Source organism: Cryptomeria japonica, chromosome 6 (assembly GCF_030272615.1).
Source record: "Cryptomeria japonica chromosome 6, Sugi_1.0, whole genome shotgun sequence".
In the NCBI taxonomy this organism is placed as follows: Eukaryota; Viridiplantae; Streptophyta; class Pinopsida; order Cupressales; family Cupressaceae; genus Cryptomeria; species Cryptomeria japonica.
In genome coordinates this window covers 446595629-446610156 of record NC_081410.1, presented here as the reverse complement: position 1 = coordinate 446610156, position 14528 = coordinate 446595629, and the positions used below count along the sequence as shown (strand labels likewise).

Here is a 14528-nt window from a genome sequence, read left to right as displayed (position 1 = left end):
AATGAAATACTATCAACATGAAGGACACATCATCTTCCAGGTGCTACTTGTATCTACATGGCTAGGTACATAGAGAACAAGAGTGGGGAGTGTCATTGTGTAGCTTGAAGGAATGGCTCATGCGGAATTTAGTCCTCTCATATGGACTAGGAGACTTGATCATGATTGATCAACGTCCCACGAACAGCCAGGCTTTCTTAACTCATCCTTAGTCTGTACGAGCACTCAAGGCATGAGAGGGTCATCCACTTTATCTTGGTTCATTTTAATAACGTGTCATTAGTTTTCACTTGATTACTAAAATGCCCAATGAGTTACCTTGGCGGCCCCTTTGTGCTCCGACCCCCATTGGACACCACTCATCATTGGCCCTATTACCTACCCTAGGCTCAATGAAATTCCAAAATATGAAGCCAATAACAAAGATATCAATTTACGAAATCAATTTTTTTCATCAGTTTGAGCCGAAAATCGTCAAATTTACTCAATTTTTCAAATGGACAAAAATGCCATAAGACGGATCCAATACGATTCCAAATTGAATTTCTCATATATAAATGCATCATTCCACAATAGAATATCAACTCATAATCAACAAAATTCATTCTTACATAGGTCTCAATTTTGGACCAAAAATTAGTCACGAGGCCATCCATCATTGATGGACCTCAACAATATACCTGTCAATGCATATTATAACAAATACATATATAATCATTCCCCAATAGAGGTCACTCAATAACATTGTTAGTAACATAATATCTCATCAAATCAATATAATATAATCAAGTTGGATATACCAAACTAATACATCTAACATAAATATCATCAATCATGACTATAAGCATTTTCCCTTAACAAATAAAATAATGTAAAATATGATTTATTACTTTTTAGTCATTGATCAGGTTAACATCACTTTTCAACTCAAGCATCAATATATTTCCGAATGCAATAATTGATATCACATAGTTAATCTATCTCAATCATCTTGAGCACAATTGGTCTACATTAGCAACAACCAAAGTTCAAAAACTCAAACTCGCCGCAGACTCGACATCTTGAAATAGGGACTTGACACGGACTTGGCAAAAAATAACGTAGTTTTCTGGAAAAAAGGGAATTAATTCGTTTAGAGAACACAAAAGCCTAATTTGACTATCAATTTATCACAATTTAAACATTATACATGTCATATGATCTTCAAACACTCAATATTTGAAATTTCATAATTCATACTCATAGTTTCAAACTTTCACCATTATAAGTTTATAATTGTTTACATATAATGATATATCAAAATGAGAAAAACAACCAAATACAAGCTACATCTTCCTCTTCGCCTTCCTAATGTAACTCAATTTGTTAGGCCTCGAACTAAAAGGTGCTGCAATATCAAAATGATGTCGAATTGTTTCTTCAACATTGTCTTTTTGGATCTCAAATGCTCCTCTTCTCCTCTCCTTCCTTTCCTATTTTGGTGTTTAGACCTGTTTTGACAAGATTAGACAAAAATAAAGTGAATAAAAAGTCACTTTTTAATTTTTTTTCTACGTCCCTACCCGCACCCAAGTGGATCTGAGAGTCCGCACCTAGAACTTGAGAGTTCGAGATTGGTACTCGGAGAGTCCTGGGGTGAGACTTGAACGAGTACTCCCTAGAACTCTTCTGGACACACTGGGGGAGTTAGTGGCGAGTGGACTTGGCCAGAGATAGGACTCAAGAGTTATGGAGACTGGAGAGTATTCGTAGAGTCATCAAACTATGGCAACAATCCCCCATAAGTGAAGTATCCAAATCAATTATGCAATAAATAACACAATGGCTCTCACACATAGGCACAAGAAAGCAAGCATGTATCTCAATGTAGTACCATAATCAAGATCACCATGAAGCAAATCCAACACATCACTGGTCCAAAATGATTGTGGAACATATATCAAAATAGAGCATAATATAAGCACTCAAAGTCACATTCTACAAAAATGAAGTATCCTAAACAAAATCAAAGCACCACAAAATGATCCACATCCAAACTACAAATGACACAACCATAGGCACAATACCAAGTCCACATCAAGAAGTTTGCAATGTAGAAGAGCAAATGGGAGAGGTATTATAGTCGACCTTTTCCTGGTCCTTGGTGCCACAACAATTGTCCAGCAAATTTATGCCAATGTTTGACAATTGTTGTCATAAAAAAACTCACACCCTTGTAGAAGTCTTTTTGGTAGACTCATGGTAGAAGGAGAATATTTAGACTAGAATCAACATATTTTGGTGTTTGTACGACTAGAAGAGCATATTATGTTTGATTGGGAAAATATTGGCACTGTGCAAAATATTCTAGCATATGAGGGCTTTTTTTGGCGCTTAGAACTACTAACATCAGCATGATGTCAATCTTGTACCATTTGCTTAGCCCCAGACCCTAGTTCTCATGCCCTACAGGAGCTATTTTTCTTTTCGACATAACTTGGGCGTATGGTGTTAGATTTTCGCAAATGAGATATCATTGAAAAATTGGTATTGCGTACTTTCCAATGGTGCAAGTCACATTAGCTTTTGGTTTATTTTATAACATGTCAAAGTCAAATCATCATTTTTTTGCTTGTAAGCTCATAACTTTTTGCTTGAATCTCCAATATTTGGAATTTTTATGGCATCAGAAAGGCATTTCGTTGCTCTTCAAATCTATTGATGCACTTTTCCCAGAATCTATTCCAACTACATTTTATTTGGTTTGTCATTTTCACATTTTGGTGAATTAATTGAATATCTTGGCACCTAAAAATGTTCTATTTGTATTAGATGACTTCATTTGATCTTTACATACATTGAGGCTGTCTTTTTTTTTATCAATTGAGGAAGTTTCATGGGTTTTTCTGTTCATCCTTCTATAGTTATCCTATAGAAAGATAACTACGAGCCTTGACAAAACAACATTCTAACACATCTTAGGTGGCTTAATATTTTGCCTTATCTTTATGGACTCATACTCGAACTAGATACACTAGGGAACAGATCAAGATGGGGTAACATCATTGATCATGACACTGTTTGTTGTATCAGACATTGGTTGTCTTCACACACACACTTTGCACTAGACTTTGGGAGATCCATGGAGACCCTCATATCTCTCCATTGTAGAGGATTTTGCTACAAATTGTCTTATTCTTCTTGATGGTGTAGATTGCATATCCTTTGATGATGATGCTTTAGAGAAGCTTTAGTATACCATAAGGTTTGCATATTTCGATGGTTTAGAGGCTCCTTGTTCCCACTTTTCATATTGATATCCAATCTCCGTCTTTTGTTTTTCCTGATTAGATTAGTGTCATCACATCCATGGCATCTATTGATTTAGGTACAACAGGTTATTCATTCTCTTTCAAATACAACTTCTTGGGATTCATATCTATCAGACATATCAGCCTTGTTTGCATAGTCCCATATTGTAGATTTGGAGGACATTCATCTCCTCTTTAATGACAACCAAATCATTATTGTTATCCTATCATCATTGTCTTTGGAGCTTGTTCTACACTATTCTTTAGAGGATTTTGGATCGACATCATCTTATTTTGACATGTGGAGATTTGAGCAGTTTGCAAAGGCACACATCATTTAGATTTGGATTCCCTATTCATCCAACTTATGAGAGTGGCTTCTCCAATCACCAATAGATTTGTTTCTTCACAAGGGGAGAAATGTTGTTTTCAGGTAGTGGATCATATTTTGTCTTCAAGCTTTCATCATTGGCATAGAAGCTATTTCTTTTTGTGGAGGATTCATATTCTCATCTTCTCTCTCCTATTGGGGGAACATTCTTTGTACTTATGTGATAGCAGCAATCCTTGGGGGGTCATGTCATATCGATTCCTTGTTTCCTTCTTTCACTAGTATGCATTTATTTCATTTTCTCTCTTTTGTAGATGAGTTTTTTTTACTTGAGGTTTTCTCCTTTTCTCCAGTTATGAGAGATCTATTTGTTTGTATATGGGTACCTTATCAAGCCTTGTAGCTAGAACCCATCCATGCATTTGTCATTAGTTTTTTCAGCTTCTCATTAAGTTGAACTTAAGGGGTGGTGTTACAGAAAAATAAGTAATCACCAAATTAATTAATTAATCACCAATTAATTAATTAAGTCCTTTTTTAACTTTATTATACAAGCTAAACTTGGGAGTGCTTTTCTATCTTTAAGCCATGTTGTCTCATAGCATAGGATGACACTTTTGTCATGCCCCGATCTAATATCAAATGAATAGCAGATCGTAATATGAAATTGTCTTACGCAAGTAAGACTTCACAATTTCATTGATTGTAGAACACACTACAATCGCTTGTATTCAGCAGCCTGGATATTGCAGGACGAAGATGATGAGACTTGCTATGTAATAAACAACACTTGATCGACCTTCCCCCACTTGGCAACAACAATCTCTTCTAAGACAGGATGGAGGATTAGTTAGGATAAACAATAAAGGATTAGAGGAGGGGGTTGAACATGAAGAGACATGCGGTTGGCAGGTTGGGGCACTTCGCACTTCAACGGTCACAACTTTAAAGGAGAAGATCATAACCTGCTACCCCCGATGGAGGAATATAAGAAAACAACCCCCAACATTCATAGGAGGCACGGAAGAGGAGCAGATTAGATACAGATAACTAGATTTCAGGCATACAGAAGCTAATATTATATTTGTAATTTGGTATGAAGTACTAAGATAGCATAATGAATAATTATTCTCTTATGAATGGTATGCATGCAATATAGAAGATGAAATTATTGGAAGGATGATAAGGGAATACTAGGAGGGGAAACATTTATGAGGTCTTTTCTTAAGTAGACCACCTCATGGTGGTGACCGATAGTCCCAAATCCCATGAGGCCAAGGGGGCACAAGGAGTTGTTGCCCTTGGGCTTAGGAGGGAAGGACTTTTGGGACACTCTAATGTAGTTTCCGCAAACCCCTACCATGGCTGACCCTTGGATTTAGGAATCCCAATCATAGGGAGAAGGATAAAGGTTGTAAGATAAGGGGAAGGACTATAGGACTCCTCACTAATATGCAATATGCCTAGGGTAGAGGATCATTCAGGCACCTTAATATGCCTCCTTATTCTAACTTTCCAATGGTTGAATTCCATTAATGAATTAGATATATCATATGACTAAAATAATGTTCCTAACCCTAGTAGGAAAGATCTATTTTATGGATTACTCTTTCAATGAGCTTGGAATTATGATTTTAGGGCAAAACCAGAAGGGGACATTACAACTTGTCTTTATCCAATTTAATTGTCACCTAGGGTTTCTTGCTCCTTTTTATGGGGATTCATTATTCGTCAATGTAAATTTGTAATCATTCAGATGTATTAATCCATTCAATACAGAAGCTCAATCATGGAGCCTATTTGGATCAATTCATTCCGCAAGGTTGCATAACACAATCAGTGGCCTTTTCTCTTTTCATGTGATAGGTGTTTTGTTTTTAGGTGATCTCTAGAAGCTGTGGGGTTCACTATCAACTCCAACAGTGAGTGATTAGAGCTCTGCAGTGAATGGTAAATTACCTGGGTAAATGTAGAAATACTGCAGCGATTTCTTACTATTGTATGTGTTGAATTGGCTATTGTGCAGTTAGGAACTTAAAAGTATATGACTTTTGACACTTCATTTCCAGTGTTGGAGGCTTCTGTTGCATGAAAGGACCATGCCATGACTACAAGAAGGAATTTAGGAGTTCATTGTAATGTCCCCACTTAGGAAGATTCTTCCTTTTTCTCTAAAATCACAAGTTTAAGGCAACTCACTGATAGAATTTGGTGTAAACCCTGCAATAGTGTTAGCCAACATAGGAGTTGTAATTCATAATTCCAATTTATTCTATTATAGTTAGGGTTTAATAACAAATATTTGTACCTATTAGCAATTGCATCGATGATCATTAGTGATAACATTAAATTATACTGAACTTAATAAATCGGCAACATACTTAAATATAGTAATCAACCATATTGGAGGGTTGCATGAGGAAACATGATAGGTCAGCCAGACCATCCCTTATCTAAACCCAAGGGCGTGACTTTGCACCCCTTGGCCCCAACGGGCAGGCACTTTGGACATCCAGCATGGGGTGGTCTACTTAGTGGGGGAGCCTGTTTCTGCTCTCCCTTCTTGTGCTCCCTTACTAACCTTGTTATGATTGATTGCAGCAATAGAATGGGTATTACACATTATTGCCTATATCTAATATATGAGGAATTATGCATTAAAAACATTATCATGCTGCATAAATCAAGCATACATGTTAAACATATATCCCTGCATACCACAATGTTCACTAAATCAGGCATGGCTGTATTTTTGAATGACAGATTTTCTTGATTTACCAATCTATTCTTATCTTCCTTATTATTTGATTCCCTTGCTTGGTTGCTGATCCAAACATTTGTTTCTGTCTTGTTCGATGCCCCTTCCCCAATGGGAGACTTTCCTCTTATATCCCTTAAGGGACACGTAGGGGTGTGACTCTTACCAAGGGTCTCTTGTTCTCGACAGGAGATGTTTTTTCCAACTGACCACTGCCTTTAACAATACTCAGTCAGCCTTAAAGAAATCATTATTTGAATATTGCTTAATCCCTTAGCCTAGTCGGCCACTACATGATATTCATTTTTTCTTCCTAGCCAGGTTGGCCTTTTAGAATAATCCACCAAAAATTATTTATTTTCCTGGGCTTAGTCGCTTCTCTTCCATTAGCCATTATTATTATTATTTCTGTTTCTAATGTTAGCCGGCCTTAGTTGCTAATGTCCAGGTTTGACTGTTATTTGAGGCTGCATTGTATATTTATTTAATCACTGCATTAGTTAACTTGCTGCCTTTTATTTCAAATGATTGCTGCTCTCTCATCTTTCCTATGAAGATAATCACTGGCTTAATGTATTAATTTCTACAGAAAATCGTGAAGTCTTATTAATAAGATGATTTTTTGAATATCTATATTTGAACTCATCCTAAGGACGGTGTGGGAAATGTTATTAAGATGGGGGCATGACAGTTATAAGAGGACCATGTGATGACTACAAGAAGGAATGAAGGAGTACATTCAAGGTTTTGGGAAGTTTTGCAAAATTGGAAGACACCATTTTTGAACACTAAAAGCACAGTTCTAGTTCACAGTGAACCAGACAGAGGGTTGAAACAACCACCAGAGTTGTAATGCCTCTTATTTGTACTGATTTACAACTAATACAACAGATAGAAGTGCTACTGGTGCCCACCAAGCCGGATTTTCTCCTTTATGTTGGGGGTTTCCCAGCTGAAAACTGAAGTGTTAAGTGTTTATGCTTGTATTTTGCATAAATTTCCAGCTTTTGTGAACTTAGTCCAGCTTCCAAAGCATATGGTAACAGTTTTAAATGAGAACATAATAAGTTTTTGCTGATTTTTAATTCACTATGCATAGTTTTGTAGACAATTACGGATCAATTCAAGATATCTGCTTCTATGGCTTTAGCAAAGCAACATTATATTCCTGTTTTTTCCATTTTTTGTTTCATTTCTTTTTTCAGAGTCTGGTGCTGAGACAGTGGGCTGCATTATTGTGGGATATGGTATGGGATTGTGGGCAGTCTTACTGTGGGGCTAAGTCACTGCATTCGCCGAACTTGATGTATCAAGTTCGAAATTTGGCGAATTTCAAAAAAATGTTAAAAATTCGTTCTAATTCGGCAGAAAATTCATACAGAACAAAACTAGGGCCATCAGTAGTTAAATGTATGAGGGGGGCAAGCTTTATCCACAAACGATCTCGGGTCCTCCTCGCTGCCTCCACAGTGGGTGGAAGATCCTCCATCAACGCATGCAGACTGCAGCAATTTTCTGAAGCCGTGAGCACTAAGCAATAAGACTCGTTTTTTGAATGCCCGTTTGCGAGAGAATGGGCATCGTGAACAATGCTTGTAGGGTATGCGTATCTGATGAACGAAACAAAGCCTTTGAAACTGTGTTTTCCCTAAATGCAATGTATACTTCACAATATTAAATAATAAATAATAAATATATTCTAAGCTTACCATGGATACGAAACTCCATTGCAAGCGTAGAATATATTTATTATTTAATACATAATATTTAACAAAATTATTATTTATTATTAACAAATTAAAAAATTAAATTTTTAAATATATTTATATTATAATGTTTTTTTAAAATTTATTATAATGTATTAAATAATTCATAATATTGTTTTATTTGTAATAATTTTAATTTAATATATGAAAAATATCTCTTAATTTGAAAATTGAATATAATATTATTTTATTTGAATAAATAATAAATTTGATCTTTTTATTTCAAATATATTTAAAATGTTAAATTATTTTGACAATTTAATGAATTTATTATTTATATATTTAAAAAATTCAAATTTATATAGGCGAATTTAATGTCAATTTTTTTTGAATTTTTTACCCTTGCCGAACTTCATCCGAATTTTATTGTTGGTGAATTCGAACACAGTGACTTAGCTGTGGGGTGGGTTTGACGACCCCAAGTTGCTGATTACAAAATATACCGTTGTTTTTTATATTTGTATTTCAGTACTCCAGAACCCCAGTAATGTCACACTTTCTCTTAGTTATGGGCCACCTTATTACAGACTGGGGAGTTGATCTGAGGGGACTGTCATTAGTCATTTACCTCTTTACTAATATATCACAACCCTTTGGGGAAATTGTTCTCTGGTTTCAAAGTTAGCAAGAATCCATAATTAAATTAAAGATCTTTAAACTTTGCCTTTTGGAATCTGATTACCTATGCCTTTGGTATCTTTAGAAATGACTAGTGTTGGAAATCCTCTAGAGGATATGATACCTGCAGTTCCACTGGCGTCGATAAGGTAATAGTTTTAAATGAGAACATAATAAGTTTTTGCTGATTTTGAATTCACAATGCATAGTTTTTTAGACAATTACGGATCAATTCAAGATATCTGCTTCTATGGCTTTAGCAAAGCAACATTATATTCCTGTTTTTTGATTTTCCATTTTTTGTTTAATTTAGTTTTTCAGAGTCTGGTGCTGAGACAGTGGGCTGCGTTATTGTGTGATATGGGATGGGATTGTGGGCAGTCTTACTGTGGGGTGGGTTTGACCCCAAGTTGCTGATTACAGAATATGCCCTTGTTTTTTATACTTCACAACTTTTCTAGTTTGTATTTCAGTACTTCAGAACCCCAGTAATGTCGCATTTTCTCTTGGTTATGGGCCACCTTATTACAGACTAGGGATTTGATCTGAGGGGACTATCATTAGTCATTTACCTCTTTACTAATATATCACAACCCTTTGGGGAAATTGTTCTCTGGTTTCAAAGTTAGCAAGAATCCACAATTAAATTAAAGATTTTAAAACTTTGCCTTTTGGAATCTGATTACCTATGCCTTTGTTATCTTTAGAAATGACTAGTGTTGGAAATCCTCTGGAGGATATGATACCTGCAGTTCCACTGGCATCGATAATATATTCCAGGTTTGTTTGAGCACTGATTTCCCTACCGTGGGGATCTCAAACAAGAGAGCACAGGGAAACAATTATTACTTAATTTTCAAAAATATTATGAACTGTAATGTCCCCTACTGGGAGGCAGCCAATTCCCACTGATTAACATACTTCACTACTCATTATTTTTGCCTTTACACTAATTACACAAACTAAATAATTATGTTTGCTCATAGTACGACTGATATTGTCCATCTTCAAGCTCTAATCTAGATCCCTTCTAATTCTCAAACCCTGGATGGGGATTTACTTGTCTGGGGTGCGATGACACCACCCCCACAATGCAGCCCAGATTTCAGGAACATCAGTCCATTCACTCTTGGGGCTCATAATGCAGTCCAGATTTCAGGATCATCAGTCCATTCACCCTTGGGGCTCATCTATTTTTGGGATGGATTTACTCTGCTGCTCCCTAACAACACCACACCTCTCCTTGGGAAAGAATTAGAAATGATTAAGTGATTGGGCTATGAGTATACTAACTTCTCATGTATTAAGTATGACTGTCATACATATTGTAGTCTATATTAATATTACTACTAAATTCTGCATAAGAACATTATCAGGCTTCATATATTAAGCATACATATTAAGGACATCCCCATGCATACCACCAAGAACAAAGATGTTACTGCCTGTAACTTAATAACAGTTTTGATCTGATCTGATCGATGGTGATGTCACTGGATGCTTTGATTCCTTTCCTTTATATTTCTCAATGTGAGGGAGAGGTCACACCTCTTCATCGTGTATGCCCTTTGGCAAGAGGCACTTCCTTTCCACCATTAGCACCCTTTGAAAGAGTGCAACTCTTCATTATATCTGCCCTTTTGAAAGGGACACAACCTTTCATGATCAGATCTGCACTTCTGATTCCCAAATTATCCCCCTCTCAAATGAGGTTCTCTTTTCCCTTTTATATCTAATGTTTGAGGGAGTCACAACTTTTCATTCCATGTCTTTTGACCATTCATTAACTTAAATTAAATTTGAATTATATCTAATTATATTCTTTTATATTTTAATTTTATTCTTTTGAATTTTAATTTTATTATTATTATTTACCATTAAATTCTATTTCAAAGCGGGGACATTACATGTACCTAGTGTCAATGTTGTGTTTTATTTGTGGCACATTGAATTCAGTCAACAACACTAGTCAAGCTGGGCCCCCGAGATTCTACAATTAAGTGTCATAGGTTACTAGCAGATCATGTTATGATTATGTTTTGGCTATTGTGACCTCTAGACTGCCCGCTTAGGAGGGCTCACCATTGAGTTGTTCTTCTGTATTGTGTACTATTATCTGTTGTAATAATCTATTTCATTGTTGAGTCATTTTGTGTGCATTCTGTTGTGGTTGCATTTTTGCCTGTAGAGGTGCTTAGTTGAAAAACTTCAAAAGAAAAAGCTCAATGCTCCTGGGAATTTATTTTTTTTCGAATCTTGAATATACGATAGCCGTGCTCAAAAAACAAGACAAGACAGTCAGTATGGATATGCTATAATCATAGTTTATGGTAAACAGTGTTCAACTTTGGAAACAACTCATTTCTATTTTAAAACTCTTGGGGTTGTAACATTGTAGTATTAAATTTAAATCTAATTGCAATCAATCAATCAATTTTGGAAAAGCCAATTTACTCCAGGAGCAATATAAAATACCAATTGTAAATGCTCAAAGTGAGGCTGCAATCTACAGCATAAAGCTCTGTGCAGTAGTAGCTCAAATTTAATTTATTTAACACTGTTCCATGGAGATGCATCCACCCAAAAAAGCCTCGCGTTCCCTGTATGGGGATGTCTCCCCACAGCACCACTACCTCCACCACCTCCTCCGGGGATGCTGCCAGGTCGCTTGCTATATGTAACATGCCATTACATACTGATTGCAACCTTTAACTTTGTGAAAACTAGTTTGTCTTTCATGGGGCCCTTACGGAGATGTTATATTGCAAATTTTGCCTTGAAGATTTCATTTCACCTCAATTTGTATATTAGTGCCACCCCCCACCCCACCATCCGCTCAGTGTTGCCAGCCCTCTCACTGTAATGTCGCCTTTTGGGAGGGCTCTAAATCTTGCCTAATATACTTGTAGAGTTATTGCAAGTTATGTATATTCAGTCTGTTGTAGTAATTTGGACAGATTCAATTCGATGTTGTTTCCCTCTTTAAATGCACAGGTCTGCTGTTTATATCAATCTGATTTGCTGCTATACTCAGATATATATATATATATATATATATATATATATATATATATATATGTATGTATGTATGTATGTATGTATGTATGTATGTATGTATGAGAATCCTTTCTATTCCATCAGGTCTGATTCTCTGATTATTGATTTGATGTTTCCTCTTCTTTTCTTTCAATACCTACCTACTTTATTATTGTTTGCAGATTTGTATTTGTGTTCTGACCTCTTTGAAAAATGTTCATATCATTCTTCCAGATTTTCTTATAATTCTGATTTAGGTCTGCTCCCAAATCTGTTTTAACGCCTCAGATATTTTGTTCTACTCCATGGATCCTACCTTCTCAAATGAAAACTCCTCCCCTTTATACCCTCCAATGTAAGGGAGAGTCACACCTCTTCTTAATGGTCACAGCCTTTCACAATTACCACCCCTCGAAAGGGTCACAACCTTTCATCATTGCTGCCCTTTTGAAAGAGTCACTTATCTTCTTCCCATTAATGCTTCCTTAATTCCTTTTGCTCTCTTCTTTCTTCCTTTTTTCCAAATGAAGTTCGCTTCTCTCCCTTTTATATCTCATGTTTGAGGGAGTCAACTTTTCATTTCATGCCTTTTGACCATTCATTAAACTTAACTAAGTTTAAATTATATTAATTGTTATTTTTATTCTTTTATAGTTTAATTTATTATTATTATTATTTATTAATAAATCCTATTTCAACAAGGGGACATTACACTCACTGTCCCCAAATTTAGGCTTTTGGTCCCCCTGTCCCTGAAACTTATCCCCGAAAACCATCCCAATGTCCTGGCATACCTTCATCAGGAAACTCCGTGGAACTATTGCCCAAAGTTAATGCAGTAGTAGAATTATGGGGAAAAAATTAAAAAAAAAGAGGTAACCTTGATCACTGCTGTTTGATGCAAAAAACTCTCACCGTCTAATCCAGAAACAGCAAATATCAATATAACGATTTGTGGAAACCTGATATCATTAATAGAAAAGGTAACCATTAGCAGCAATTATTTATAAAAACCCCCTAAAAATCTAAAAGGGAGAGATTTGACATTGCAAAATTCAGTATGTTGCAGTTAATTTATTTCTTCTCCTTTTAGTCTGTTTAAGTTTTTTAAATAGACATCCTCAGCTGTCCCCAAAATTTGGCAAATTTATTGCTGTTGCTGATACTGCTTTCCCATGCCTTCCTGTCCTGGAAATTCAAAGAAACACTGATTAAAATTCAAAATACATTATAACTGCAGCTGTTGGTTGGAGATTCAGATGTATGATTTTAACACTCCCCCTACAGCTAATTTTCAACCAGATGTTGGTGGTCCACAATCAAACACTATCAGTACTCCATGTTGATGGAGCCATAATGCTACCACCAAATTAAAACATATCTTGAGGTCTTCATTGGTCATACAAACAATGAATGTGTTCCGGTAATCTGAAGGACTGAAACAAATTGAAAGACAAAAGCATGAGTTATCCAATTCCGATCAACTAATAATCACTCTGCCAGTAAAAATGGGATTTTGTAAAAGTCATCCAGAACATAACTGATACCCTGGCCTATTTCTTTCAGGTTTCTATAGTTAATGATTTCTGTAAATACAGGCTTTCTAATATCTGGCTAGACTTTTAGACTGGGGATATATATGGTAAGTTCAAACAAAGTCCTTGCCTTTAAAAAAACCCTATTAACCATGGTTGTATATAATGAACGAAAGTCTGTTTTTAAAGTTGTAGACAAGAGGAAAAAACCATTAAACCCTTCATTTTCTATCTTTATTGCCCCTGCTCACTTCGGGGTATCTGCTAATAGACTGGATGACCAAAAATCCTCCCATCCCTTCCCCTAGATAATCTTCTTGGGCATTGGTAGATTTCTTTGGGAACCTTGTGCTGTTTGTAGCTTAATATAATGCAAAGAACAGTACCTTTCACCATTTATAATCATTGTCTTAAAACTAGTCTCTCTTTGTATCTATCATTTCCTTTTTGAGTTCTTTTAATGTGCTTTTTTGTACTTATATGAATAATGGCAATTGGTTCTATCTGACTGTATAATTACTCTTACCAAAACAATTCATTTATTTCTACACTGTACTTTAATTCAGTATTGAGCTTCACTTACTTTTATAGGGATTGAACTAGCTATGAATGATTGATGCTGCTCAACTGTATTATTTCAGATCTTACTTAAGCTGTCGTTTGCAGGATGATGTTCAAAATTTGGGCAATACAACAGGATTTAGCGATAAAAGTGATAGTTTGGTAAAGGTCCTGAGGGATCTTACATCTGTCCAACGAAATCTGGCAAATTTGCAAGTAGAACTTCAAGGTCGACAGGTAAGCTTATTGTAATGAGACTTACCATCTAAAAGGCATGGCTAGATCAAAAAGTCTTTATGTTCTTATATATATATATAGGCTGTTTAATAGTATGCGATGCTCTTCTTTGTATGTGGTTTCATTTCATTGTCTTTGACTCTACGTTTCGCTTGTAATATGAACTAGCCTCATACTTATCTTTTATCTGTCATCCCCCACGGCTTTTGGTGTTACACATTTTTAAAATTAGTTGCCTTGCAATCATCCACTTATATCATGCTTTTCTTCATCTTGCACCAATGTAAATTCATGGCCTAAATAGGATTTTTGGATTAGAAGAATTACATGTCTTTTGTGTTTGGTATCTGCTTAAATACATTTTAGGATCCTATGATGTTTAGTCTGTCATTTTTA

General features: G+C 35.6%; 1 protein-coding gene across 1 annotated transcript in view; it reads left to right on the top strand.

The window, feature by feature from the left end:
- Window positions 1–14528, top strand: part of LOC131037514 (AUGMIN subunit 2) — a 158746-nt gene that overhangs the window by 23079 nt on the left and 121139 nt on the right. Inside the window, exon 2 of the mRNA XM_057969674.2 lies at window positions 14001–14132. Within this exon, the coding sequence (XP_057825657.2) occupies window positions 14001–14132 (132 nt within the window). The remainder of the gene's footprint in view (window positions 1–14000; window positions 14133–14528) is intronic.